At 51.1% G+C, this 13246-nt stretch overlaps 1 protein-coding gene across 1 annotated transcript; it reads left to right on the top strand.

Moving 5' to 3' along the window:
• Positions 1-2601: 2601 nt before the first annotated feature.
• Positions 2602-12428, top strand: LOC132087035 (serine/threonine-protein kinase PAK 3-like). Its single transcript, XM_059493061.1, has 13 exons — positions 2602-2634; positions 2968-3090; positions 3431-3506; positions 3550-3614; positions 3845-3986; positions 6135-6198; positions 6979-7027; positions 8289-8398; positions 9210-9327; positions 10154-10253; positions 10581-10777; positions 11109-11243; positions 12384-12428. The coding sequence occupies exons 1-13, from the start codon at positions 2602-2604 to the stop codon at positions 12426-12428; spliced, it is 1257 nt and encodes a 418-aa protein (XP_059349044.1).
• The last annotated feature ends 818 nt before the right edge of the window (positions 12429-13246 follow it).

The raw sequence follows: 13246 nt of genomic DNA, 5'->3' as shown, positions 1-13246 counted from the left end.
TTTACTGCCTCCTGTTTGCACTGCAGATGTGTCTCTGTCTGAGAAGTGAAGAGACAAGAGAAAAAAGAAAAGGATACTGTGACCTGAGTGTTACTTTTCTGACAGCTCCAGCTGTCAAAGCTCTTCTGGGCGCCCGCCTGGGAGCCCCTTGCACATTCCTGGGCCAAGTGCAAAGCAAGCCATCTAGGCACTGACAGGAGTACTAGGGAAACTGTGCGGATGTTTGCTGATCTCAGGAATTTCCCGCAGGCTTTGGTTTCTCCTTCAGTGCATCTTAACTTCAATCTTTCCTTGCCAAGTAGTTTGACATGGCATTTCCAGAATTCAAGGCTCTTACATGTGAAGGTTATCAGTAGGCTGCTGATGCTTCAGGTGAAAGCTGCAGGGTTGAGCTGAAAATCTTGAGACCCTTCTGACATAACTCTTGTCAGTTATGGTGCAGGAACCTCAAGTTGCTTACAAGGAGCAGCAGAAGAAGGGAAAGGTCTTGTGGCTTCTCGACAATGTCCAGGGATTCTTGCTGAGCACTTGTCCACCCACCTCTGTTACCTGTCAAGGTCCTTAGGCAGCTCCCTTCTTAAAGAGTGTCAAGACATTCGGGCATTGCTGGCTCAGTTTACCAAAAATCAAGGGAGCAAGCATTCTTGTTCATGAAAATCCAGTAATTTAAATGGCAGGATACCTGACAGCCCTCCTCCAAGACATTGCTAATTCAGAGAAAACCTACTTCTGGTTTCTTACTCATACTTGTAGAAGGTGGAGCTTCCATCTATCATTCCTTTAGTCCCTTTGAGTCACTTTGAGAGCATCTGGTAAACAAAGTATCTCTACGTGCATAGGAATAGCAGTAAACATTGAGGAGGCAGCGTTCAGGAGAACACTGGCTTCTGTCCCCCTGCAGAGTGACTTGGAAGGGCTGATGAGCTCAGGGCTCTGAGCACAGGCTGGGCTTTTGCTTGTTGGCAGAGACTTGGTGGGCGCAGCCACCCATGAGGAATGTGTCCGGCAACAGCAATTTGAGCACTGGCTGCTGAGATCAAACTCAGCTGGCCTTTCTGTGCTGGGCTAGGTCATGAGGAAAAGCTGGCCAACCACCTGGAGGTTGGCTGCTTTGCTATTTTAAGTAGCAGAAACAATCTTGCTGTAGCTGAGTTTCCATGCACGGCCTTTTCCATGCTCAGGATATGTAGCTGAAGGCATGTCCAGCTGGAGCAACTGCCCCTGTGTGCCAGGAACAATTTCTCTTCATCTTCACACCTTGTAGGTCAGAGAAGGAGAGCCTGCAAAGCAGCCTGCTGCAGGCTCAGCAGCACGTATCGGAGCTGGAGATCACCAGGAGCCGTCTGGAAGCCCAAGTGCGCACAGCCACACGGGCCCAGGAGGTGATACTCGGTGAGAGCCTGGTGTGCTTTGTTTCTGGTGATGGCCCAGCCTAGTGCAGTTGCTCCAAAGGCAGCTCTGTCCACAGGGCTCCTGAGGAGGAAAGGAACTGAGCACAGGTCCCTCCTTGCCTGAAACTGAAAGGGCTTCAGGTCAGTAGAGTCTCTGCTAGTGCAGTCTCTGACTGTTGCCGTTTGTCATGTTTGCAGAGGATGTGAAGGGCCTCCGTCAGGAGCTGCAAGCTGTAAGATCTCTCAGCAAGCAGCAGTGTGAAGAAATGGCTCAAGAGCTCCTCTGGGCAGAAGAGCAGTGCTGCAAGGCTCTCAGACACTGGCAATCTGCTCAGGAAGAGGAAAAAAGGAAGCTCCAGCAAGAAATGGTAAGCGACAATACGTCCCGGAAGTTTTCAGGCAAGCTTGGTGGGCTGGCTTAGCAGAAGAGCAGCCTGGGTGACATGGCTGCAAGCATCTGCTGTAGGCTACACATTGCTGGGCCAGGCAGCAGAGGGCTTCAAGGGCTCCGACTAGAAAGCCTGTGAAGACCAAGACGATGGTGCCAGGATAGTACCTGCAGCCACGGTTTCAGGCTGGGTATAAGCCAAGTTCCCCAGAGAGCTGGATGGTCACCACCCAAAGCATGGCAGCGAAGGATCTTGCCCACAGCCTCGTGCCATGCAGCAGACGGCTGCTGACCTTGCTGCACTCTGCTGCCCCAGCAACTGGGTTCCTTGCATTCTGTCCTTCCACGGTGGACAGAGAGTCTCCCCTTTGGGCTCGAAGCATACGCAACAGGCCCCGTGTTGCTGGTATTCCAGCTGGTGGCCTGTCCTGTGACTAGGGCATCGGGGTGCTGGCTTCCTCCTCATCCTGCAGTCCACCTGCAGGTTTGCCTTGATCAAAGGGCTGTGGCACTTTGAGAACACAGCCTGTGAGAGCAGGCAGAAATCCTGAGCAGACAGGGGCTAGGAAACAGGCAGCCTTCAGAGTGGTGAAGGAAGGCGGAATCTCCTTTCCTTCCACCTGCTGACCCTCCTGTAAAGCTCCTGGTTAGAAGTGCTGGAGGGCACAAAGCCACTACTGGGGACTCTTCAGGGAGGGGGCTTGTGGGAGGGATGAAGCTGTCATTTTTTCTTTGGGGAGCACGGCTGGGACTTCATCTGGAAGTGTCTCTTCCTCTCATCAGAAGCAATGTCTGGAACGGCAGCACTTGGAGGCGCAGGCGATGCTGGAGGAACGGGAAAGCTTCCTGGCAGAGGTACAGAGGGAGCAGGAGAAAAGGCTGCTTGAGATGAAGCAGGATGTTGCCATCAGGCAACCCGAATAAGAAAAGATAGGAACCAGAGCCAGTCAAGAGGCAGCACAGAGTGTGAAAAGAGAGTTTGTGTGTTGCTTTGGTCTCCCCTGGGCTCCTTATGGGCACTGCTTGTCTGGACACTGTCTGTCTGAGGGGGACTGCCTCTTAGCCGGCCCGTGGTAAACATGAGGAGGAGAACAAAGTGTTTTTGGAAAGCGTGTGCACCTCAATCTTGCTTGCCACACGAGTGGTGTGTGGGACGTTAAAAGGCGTCTTCTCTTTGTTCCTGTGCAGCTCCAGGGTCAGAATGCTGCTCTCTTAGTCAAGGTGCACCAGCTGCAATGGGAGCTAGAGCAAAGGCGGCAGCAGCTGCAGCAGCTGAGGCAGCAGCTGAATGAGGAGTGTCTGAATGGGCAGGTGAGCCTGACCAGGCAGGCTGCAGAGGGAAGGGCAGTGATGGAGGCATGAGCTGGACATCTCAGGAAAGGGGAGGCAAGGACTACTGCAGGCACTGGGAGCACAGAGCCGGGCAGGCTCCAGCGCTGTGCACCAGGAAGAAGAGTTGAGATGAAAGAGTGAGAGCTGGGTGGAGAAGCCTGCAGTACAGGCTGGCAGAACAAAGGCAGGTGAGTGAAAGAGCAGTAGGCACTGCAGTCATGCAACAAGTGGTCTCTGCTCTTCTCACCTTTCCCCTGCAGAGCAGCAGGTGGATGGGGGCGAGGCCCCTGACGGCCATGCTCTGTGGTCTGCATTGCAGCTCGCCAGCACGACACTTACTGGGCCACTGAAGCTCAGCTTTGCTGCCCTGGGCATCAAAGCTAGTGCTTTGGCTGGTGGGCCAGCAATCCTGTGAATGTATTTCTGCTGGCTTCTTAGTGCCCACTTTGTTTATTGAGGAGTTTGCTCAGGTGAACGTGGTGACCCCTGCACATTCTGAACAAGTTGTCCCTTTCCATGGTGCAGGTCTCAGAACAGGGTGAAATTTTAAGGTGTTCTTTCCCTTTCACCATCTCTACTATGGCTGGCTGTGACAAGCTGTAGTCTCTGCTTGTTTGGCTTTGACTTGTGCAGCCAAACACCAGTGTTGTTCCTGATGGCATGCCTGTGGAATGTGCTGTCAGGGGCATCTCTGCCAGCCACACTTCTGACACAAACAAATTTCTTGTCCCAGATGAACGAGGGCTCTGCCCTTGAAGGCGCCGCTGCAGCAGCAGCCTCCGAAGAAGACTCCCCTCCGCAGCCTGAGAACTCGAGCAGGAGCAGCTCACCCCGCTCCTTCCAGGAGAGCGAGAAGCAGTGCCTGAGGCTGCTGAGTAGGTCCTGGGGATTCCTTGTGCAATCCAGCAGTGTATTATGGGGTGTGTGCCTCAGCATGAGCTGTAGCACCTCTTCCTCCTGACTCTGGTGTCGGGGAGACATTCTGGACTCCCTACAGGAGCCATTGTTGTGCTTGGAGGCAGCCAGGGAGCATTTTGGGGCACTCCTTTTGCCTTTGAGGGCAGCTGGGTGTGGGTGGCCTTTGCCTGAGGTTCCATGCGCACTAAAGGCAAAAGCAGGGATTGTTTCCGGAGCAGCAGAAGGCTGCAACCTAGCCAACGACTGAGTCAGCTTGTGTGTGCTGGTCTGGCCACATTGATCATAATAGTTGGCTTCCTAGATTGCCTTTAGACTGCATTTGGAGACAAAACACTTCAGAGAAAAAATTTGGCTGTGGGGCTGGTTTCATACTGGTGGTGTTTTCATGACTTCCACTATTCCTTCTACACTTTGCTTGGATAAAAATTCTTCATTTTTGTTAGTGTGACCTCCTTGGAAGGAGCATCAGGTGATAGCAAAACAACAGAGGAAGGGGTCTTTTCAGCACACCCCAAATGTTAAGAAATTGTATTCTTAGAACAATCCCTGGGAATCAGAGAGCAAGAGGTGTTTTCAAAGTGCAGCCAACAAAGAAAAACACAATTTGATTTTCCAATCCCCCTTGGATAGTTCAGTTGTATGCCTAGGGAGACGCATCAAGAGACACTTCTGTGTGGCAGGGCCAGATAAAACTGCCCTGCAGGCAATTCTCGGGATGAAGCCTGCATCCCCTCTGCTGCATGTTCCTCCAGTACAAGGCACTTTGTCAGGGCTAAAGCCCAGCCGGTGAATACTCTTGGGATACTAAGGATTGGCCTCAATCCCTGCACTCTTGGAAAGCACAGCAAGGCCTTGGTGACTCTGCAGTACAACTCAGTTGCTCCTTGCAACTGGTCATAGCTGCCGGTGCAGTGCTGTCAGAGAATAAGAAGCGGGCAGGTACAGGACAGAGCCCAGTTTACTCAGTGTCGGCCATCAGCTGTAGGGACAAGAGGTGAATGGATCGACTCCTCCTTGGCTCTGAACTCAATGACACCCATGTTCTGTCTCGAGTGGGGTCAACAGCTTGTAGCAGTGCTGAGTCTGGCTCTGGCTTCTTCACAGTGCCTGTCAGAGGCCATTTGTGGGCTCTGCCCAGGTTTTTGTCATACCTGCCCTGCCACTGATGGCTGCTGTGGCTGCAGGAGCTGGAGCCTTCCTTAGCTGTGAGGTTTCAGCAGCCACCGCGTTGCTGCAGCTTGGCCTGGACTCGTCAGAGGATCAGCATCTCGTTTGTGCAGGTGTCTGAGCCACGGCAGCGCCTGAGGAGCGGCGCTGTCCTTGTTACCCGTCTGGGCTGTGCCCTTTGGGAAGATGGGGCACGTGGCTGGTGTCCAAGGGGCCGAGGGCAGTGCTAGTGACTGCTGCAGCCCAGGCTGAAGACATGGACTTGTTGTTCTTCACTAAATGGGGAATGGGCAAAATCATCTTCAGAACTTAGCCTGCTCATAAAAGAAGAGGGTCCTAATTCTTACAGCCATTGTTCTTGGATGTAGCACAGCATGAGCTGCTGTTCTCTGAAAATGTCAAGGCATTCTTCAGGCAAACTGCTGAGAGGTAGAGGAAATCCCCTCCTCTCCTGGATTTCACTTTGCAATATTCCTTCAGCTCTGCAAAAAGCAGCTGTTGATAAAACTTCATCCCAGATCACAGGGTGCATTGAAATCTTGGAATTATGAAACCTTTTGTTGAACCTCACAAGAGAGTGTTATCTCCCACAACAAGGAAGGGTCCTGATTTTTCAGCCCTCCTTCCCCTTTGTGGACCCACAACCACTTGCCACGGTGCCAGTTCTCTTCTGGTCTCTGTCTGCTCTGACGCTTTCTCCGTGGGCTTAGTCTCCTCTTCAAAGGAGTGTGCAGAATCAGACTCTGTGCAGGCCACGTGTGTTACAGAGCTGCCTGTCTTCTTACTGCGGCTGCTCTTGTTGTTGTTCTTGTTGACACTGTTGCTAGCCAAGCGACCAGAAATTGCTCCGCGCCGCAGAAAGTGGAGCTGAGATTCTGATCCACTGGAAGTCAGGATCTCTGTTTTGAAGTTTGCTTCTTGCATTTTCTTTCTTTCAGGGAGTGTGGTGAGCGTGGCAGATCCAGAAGAGAAATACACTGGATGGAAAATTATTGGCAGAGGGTGAGTTCAGCCATGCTTACTCCTCCAGACGTAGGTGGCTGCTGGAATATCCAGAGGGAAGTCAGGCAAGCTGCAAGCATCTTCAGACCCTGGCTTTAGATTGTCCCTGTCTCAGTACTGGTCACAAGGCATCAGCAAAGATAACTGCATGCTGGCAACCAATGTCTTGCCTGCCTCAAGGAGGCACTTGCCTGTCCCTCAAGTGTGTGGCACGAGATTCCTTATTTTCCCAGCAGACACGGTGTTGCATGATTCCAAATAATATGGCCCCACAACTGAAGGAAGAAAAAACTGAGAGAGCAGCTTCCCACCTGACAGCCGTCAGACAGCAGCTCTCAGCAGAATTTCTTTCCAATATTTTGCTGAACACAACTTTCAGTGCTCAGGACAATAAGACAGGCTGTGTGGTGCTGCCTGAGTTTGGCAGACAGAATCAAAAGAGAGCTCTGAGTCCAAGAGGACTCTGTGTGTTTCATTGCTTGGAAAGGCACACCACACACACAAGCACAAAAAGGAAGAGGCAAAGCAAACCCTCACATCCATAGTCTGGTGTGTACATTTGAGATTTGTAGCAGCTCTTTTTTCTTCCTGTTGGACCCAGCTTTGCTCTTGGACAAGCTGCATGGCAGAGGGTTGCTGGGCTGCTGTGGTATTGTCTGAAGGGTAGACAAAGGCTGGTGTTTGAGGGACACTCCAGGCAGCAGAGAGCTCCTGCCTGAGCTGCCTTTTGCTTCTCAGCACTGAACAGCTTCTCTGTTCTTGCTGCTGTTCTGTTCCTAGGGGTTTTGGAACCGTTTATAAGGCCTTGGACGCTGCCACAGGACAAGCGGTAAGTGCCAACAGCCCTTGCAGATTTTGCAGCTCTTGAGCGCTTTCCCTTGGGATGTGATCTGTGGCCAGAGCGTTGTGTTACCTGTCTTTGCTGCAAAGGCTGCCTAGAGGCAGGCTGAAAAATGCATTTTGGACAGACTTTGTCTCGCATTCTGAATCAGTGTGAGGATGGCAGTGGTGTCTTTCCAAGAAGGCCATGCTATCTTGGACTGCCTGGATAAGTGTGCAGAGATTAGCTGATGGTAGCAGCCGTCATTCTGGCCCAATTCCTCTTATGCCGCGGTTCAGACACAGATAGGATTTGCCATTGTTTCCCAGCACGAGGTACCCTTTGAAAAGATCTAAAGAAGGAAAGGCCTTGTCTGGAGCGCAGTTTTGCCTTTCAGTCCTGGGGAGCCTGGGTCTCACACACACACAGACACTCGCACACGGATCAGTGAGAAGAAGCTGATGAAGAGCCTTAAGTAATACCGCCTTGTGTTGGTCCTTTGTTGCTGACATTCCATTACAGAGATGCTATTTGTACTGAACTGACATGCTGATGTCAGTTGGAGAGTCCCATGCTCTTTGGGGCTAAACATTCAGAGTCCTGAATTCTCCTTTCTGGCTCTCAGCAAATACAACTCCATCTTCCTGGTGGCTCCTTACCCACCTGCAGCGCTGTGCTCAGCAACTGCACTTGGAGGGATGTCTACAAGGAGTCTGAAAGCCCTAAGCCCTGCTTATCACCTGGAGTGCATCAGTAGTGGTCCACAGAAAGGATTCTTCATTTTTTAACACACTCAAGAATTACACATCTAAACCGTGTTGAGGAATGTTCTTCAGAGATGCAAAATCCAGAAGAAGTTAGGATGTGCTAGGATGTTAACTTTCCTTTGAGTTGCCTTGGAGTTGTTCTTTGTCAGACAGCATTTTCTCTGTAATGGATTGGTGCATTTACTTTGGAGCACAATCAAGAATGGCAGCAGTTTCTGAAACACTGATCAAATCCCCTAGAAATGCTAACCTGTTTTCCACAAGTTGATTTCATTTCACAGAAGCAAAATTCCTTTGGCTTGCAAAACGCGTGTAAATGATAACAGTAGTGGTAAAGGAGGTCTCGCGGAGGAGTCTGCAAGGGCTGAGAGTGCTGTTAGCACATTGTGGCTGATGCTTTAGAGTCCCTTTTCGCCGAGGTGACAAGGCATCCTGGCCCGTGAGTGCACGGAGGAAGAGGCTCTTGTAACGTCTGTTCCTAACGGCTTTCAACGTCATTGTAGGTGGCCGTAAAGGAAATTGATCTCCAGCACCAGCGCTGCAAGGAAGTATTGAAAGAAATCCTGGTCATGAGGGAAATGAGGAACCCCAATATTGTCACCTACCTAGAAAGGTAAGTAGTTCTGTATTTTTATGGGAATGTCAGTTTCCATACTTGCCAGGCAAAGGTTTCAAGCACTTTGCTCAGTGGCAGAAAATTGATCTTGCTATGAACATCAGTCCACTCCTGTATGAGGCATGGGAGGAGATGGCATTCTTCTGGTTCCTGGCAGAAATAGCTTAAAGATTGTTCTCAGAAACCTGTCTCTCTTACTAAGCCAGCAGCCTCTATGTTCACTTGCTGAATGTTCCTTTGCTGTTTTGGGGCATGATTTCTTCTTCTGAGTGTCGGAAGAGAAGTGCTGAGAAAGCATCACAGAAATTATTTCCCTTGTGCTGTTCCCACTATTTTCCATTGCCTTGCATGCCAAAAGAGACACATTATTTGCCGGGTTTGAGGTAGTTTTATCCTGTTTGTGACTGTCCTTTATGCAAGGCTTCCCAAAGGGTGTTGGCAGTGCTGCACCTCCACCTCCCCTGTGAAAAAGCTGTGAAAACTGTGTCTCCTTGCTGTTGGAGTGAATGGTGCAATTTGTTATGAAGACAATGAAGCAGCTGCTGGGATGTAGCCGCTTCCAGATCTGCCTCTGCTATCACAAACTGCCGTTTTCCCCTGCTTGCCCCCTAAGCCGTCTCCTTTCCCACGGGTGTGCAATTAGATGGCACAGATTGCAAGCCCTGGATAGCCTGGGTGGAGCGTGTCTCCATTTTATTCCGTCTTCATTTCCCAGTGACCTGGAAGCAAAACTCAGCTGTAGTCTTTTCATCCGTATGGCAATTTAGCTGTGCCCATTCAGCTCTACACTGTTGTTTTCATCTTCCAGCTACCTTGTCAATGAGTTTGTCCTGCTGGTGTTGGAGTACATGGATGGAGGCTCTTTAGCAATAGTGATCAGCGAGAAAAGGATGGCTGTAGGACACATGGCAACTGTCTGTCAGGAGGTAAGGGATCCTGCTTGTGCTTGGCATGCCTTGGACAGCATCATAGTTCAAAAGCGCTGCTACGTGAGTGATTCCGTGCTCAGAGCTTTCTTGCTGTGCTGCTCTTTTGCTTCAGAGAAGAAGGAGCATCTGGACGGAAGTGCCTGCCAGTGTCCCTGCCCTTACTATAGTCTGCTCTTTATCTGCTTTTGGCCTCTGTGCTCTCTGTCTCTTTTTGATTTTTCAATTTTTTTTATCTGTTCTGCACTTTGCCCCTCCAAGTCTTCGCCCAGAGCCTTTCTGCATTGCCTTCTTTGCCTGTAAGCGCAAAGATGCCGCTGTGCGAGTTTTAAACCAACAGCAAAGGCCAAGAGAGGCTCATCTCTCATGGGTCTCAGCTTCAAAGGAGGGCATGGCACCCACCACGGTGCTTGCTGCTGAAAACTGACAAATGACTTGAAATGTCTTTCAAATCTGCTGACCAGGCAGCCTTACAGCCCTTTACCTCCAGTCTCCCAGCTGACAGTGATGCCCTTGGTACCCAAAGCAGGGACTTTTCCTCTTTTGGCCAACCGTTGTTTGTCCTCTGAATGGGGAGAGCGCATCCGCTGCAGCAGCGGTCATTCTGACTGGCTTTGCAGGGGACAGTCTCGAGCAGCAACTGCTGTTTCCCCCTCAAAGCCAATATGCCTTGCCTTAGAGAGATCCTGCTCTCCCAGGGTTGCAGCAGCAAGCTCTTCCTCTTGCCAGCACTCACTGCTCCTCTGAGATCCATGAATCTTCAGGAGCACACGATGAAATCAGATCAGGCTAATTTTGGCCTCCTGTTTCTTTTATTCTCTCTCAGTGCCTGAAAGGCCTGGCTTTCCTTCATGCCAACCAGGTGATCCACAGAGACATCAAAAGTGACAACATCCTTCTGGGCCGGGATGGCTCCGTCAAGTTGGGTGGGTATTCTTGCTCAGGGCACAGCTGTAGGCTGCTGGGAGTCTAAAAGAGCAACAAGTATCAAGAGGAACTGTGGTTTGTGTGTGTCCCTTCCAGAGGGAGGGAGGCCACAGTGGAAACCTTCAGTGTAGATGAGGAAAAGCCACCACCCTGGGAATGGTGGTGGGTTTGTTAAATGGACAATTGCTAGTTTCCTTGGCTGCAGCCCTGAGGAAAGAGAGCACAGCTGCTTTTCCAGCTAGATTCAGTACTACATTCTGAGACTTAGAGTGAGGAAATCTTTTCCTTGGTTTCCTACTTGAAGCAGTGTTTGTTTTTCTCCTCAGCTGATTTTGGCCTCTGTGCTCTGCTCACACCTGAGCAGAGTAAACGGAGGTCGATGGTGGGGACAACTTGCTGGATGGCACCCGAGGTGGTGAGAAAAGAGCCTTACGGTCCCAAAGTGGACACCTGGTCCCTTGGCATCGTGGGAATTGAAATGGCCAGAGGAGAGGCTCCTTATGTTTGGGAGACCAGTGACAGGGTAAGGTGCAAATATGCTTCAGAATTCAGTATCCTTCTGGTCTGTCTCCATTAGACTAAATCCCATTCCCGCAGCTTGGATGAGTTCCAAGAAGGTCCACTTCTAAAAATGTCCCTGCAGCTCACATCAGCTGTCAAGGCAAGACCTGTTGCCCCTTGGAATAGCTGGAGTTGCACTGGGGCCTTTCTACTTTTGGGGAAGAAGGCTCATCTCTAACCATCTGCTAGGCAAGAAATTGCCACTGCAGACTGGGGCTTAAAAGACGGGGTCTAGGTGAGCACTGAAGGCTGTGGAAGAATCACGTAGAGTCTTGTGTTTCCTTTCACTTCAGGCTAACCACCTGATAGGCACGCAAGGCATACCAGATGTGCACAAGCTCAGCCTACCCCCTGCCTTGTGTGAATTTCTGGGCTGCTGCCTGCAGATGGATGTGGACAGGAGAGGCTCTGCCAAGGAACTTCTGCAGGTACAAGGCAAAGGGGCTGCTCCCTGTCTGGGTTTGCTCCTCGGCCCAACTCCAGGGAATCAGATGGGCCCCCCACAGGGTAATCTCTGCTCTGGCTGCTTTTCAAATGAGAACCAGATAGGATCCAAGACTAGTTAAGGTTAGAAGGGAGTGGTGGAGGTCATCTAGTCCAAAGCCCCTGCCAATAGATCAGGTTGCCCAGAGCCCCAGCTCACCTGACCTGGAATGCTGACAGCGATGGGGCACCTCCCAGCTCTCTGGGCAGCCTGAGGCAGTGTTTCAGCACTCTCCTCATAAGGAGTTTCTTCCTTAGAGCCTATCTGAATTGACTGTCTTTTAGTTTAAAACCATTCTCCCTTGTTCTCTTGCAATTGGCCCTGCTAATAGATATGTCCCCATCTTTCTTCTAAGCCCCTTCAAATATTGAAAGGTGTCCTTGGAGACCTTGCCCTTCTGCAAGCTAAACAAGCCCAATTCTCACAGCCGTTCCTCAGAGGAGAGCTCCCACCTTCTGGTCATTGCTGAGGCCCCCTTTTGCTCTCGGCTGCTGTTTTCAGGTTTAGTTGGTAGCAAAGGAACTGAAGTACTACAGTGCTGGGGAAGGAGGCCTGCAGTGGGGCTTGAAGAACACAACATAAGCACTCCCTGCCAAGCGGTTCTAGATTGGTCTGTGGGAAGGTGGGACCTTTGGGGGGGACTGACTGAGCATCCAAGGGCATCCAGTTTGTCCTTCCTGCCCCACTCTTAGAGGTTTCTGCCAGCCAAAGAGGGACAGCTGAGCAGGATTTGTGCCAGCCTCACGTGCTGCCTGGCCCGCTCAAGTAGATGAGAACCACTGCAGCTTTGCTGCCACCTTTTGTGGCAGACAGGCAGCTGGCGACGGCGCCACTTCCTCGGCTCTCCCTGCCGTGAAGGAAGATGCCAGCCAGGCCAGGAGGAGGGGGGCATGCCAAGGCAGACACTGCTCTCCTTGCAAGCCAGAGCTGAGTCCATCTGCGCTCTGCCCCTTCTGTCTGTGTGTTTCTGGGCCCTAGAAGAACCCAGCTTGACCCTGTTAGAAGCTCAGTTGGAAAATACTGGTTCCTTCTCCCTTGGTCTCTTTTAATTTGGTTGCTTTGGTTTCTTTTTCCCTTTGGGCAGCATCCATTTCTCAAGCTAGCGGAGCCTCTCTTCAGCCTCCTCTGAGAGCCTGATTGCTGTCATCCCTGCAGCAAAGTAATGCAGGAAGCAGAGGAGATGACAAGGACCACTTCAGCACGTAGAGAACGGAGCCTCTGAGAACAGGCAGGAATCCTGAGGAGAGAGGGCCCAGCAAACAGACAGACTGAGACAGAGTGGGAAAAGAAGGTGCCACCTCCTTTTCTCCCATCTGCTCATCCTCCTTCTAAATTTCTGCTTAGGACAGCATAGCTGGAGGGCACAAAGTCACTAGTGATGTGCAGATTTGAGCAAGGCAGGAGTGGCATTGCAGGCGTGAAGGGAATGGGAGGGCCAGAGCTGTGTCTCAGGAGGAGGGAGCTCCCACAGGATGCCACCAGCAGAGCCGGGCTAGAGCTGTGGGAGACGGCTGGATGTTCCCAGCTGCGGAGGAGGCGCCTGAAGCGGCTGGGAACATCCTGTGCATTCTTTGACCCATGGAGCAGGGGGCTGCATGTGTGCTTATTTGGCCAAATTGATCAGAATAGTTGGCTTCCTGGTTTCCCTTTAGACTCCTGACGTGTTGGCAGTCACTGGAAACAAAATACTTCAGAGAAATGGATTGGCTTTGGGGCTGGTTTCATACTGGTGTTGTATCAGGACTGTTTCATGACTTCAACTATTCCTCCTACAGATCACTTGGGCCCCCACCAAGCACATCTCCACTCCAGGTGCTTTTCAAAGGAAAGGAAGGAAAGAGGCAGTGAATCAATGGGAGAAGTGGAGCACATGACCAGGAGCACTTCCGGATTCCTTTCTCCAATCAATGTCAGCTCGGAGCCAACCTTTTTTTTTTTTTTTTTTTT

This window comes from Ammospiza nelsoni, chromosome Z, assembly GCF_027579445.1.
Source record: "Ammospiza nelsoni isolate bAmmNel1 chromosome Z, bAmmNel1.pri, whole genome shotgun sequence".
In the NCBI taxonomy this organism is placed as follows: domain Eukaryota; kingdom Metazoa; phylum Chordata; class Aves; order Passeriformes; family Passerellidae; genus Ammospiza; species Ammospiza nelsoni.
Note: the sequence above shows the minus strand (reverse complement) of the source record. Positions and strands in the feature narration are given on the sequence as shown.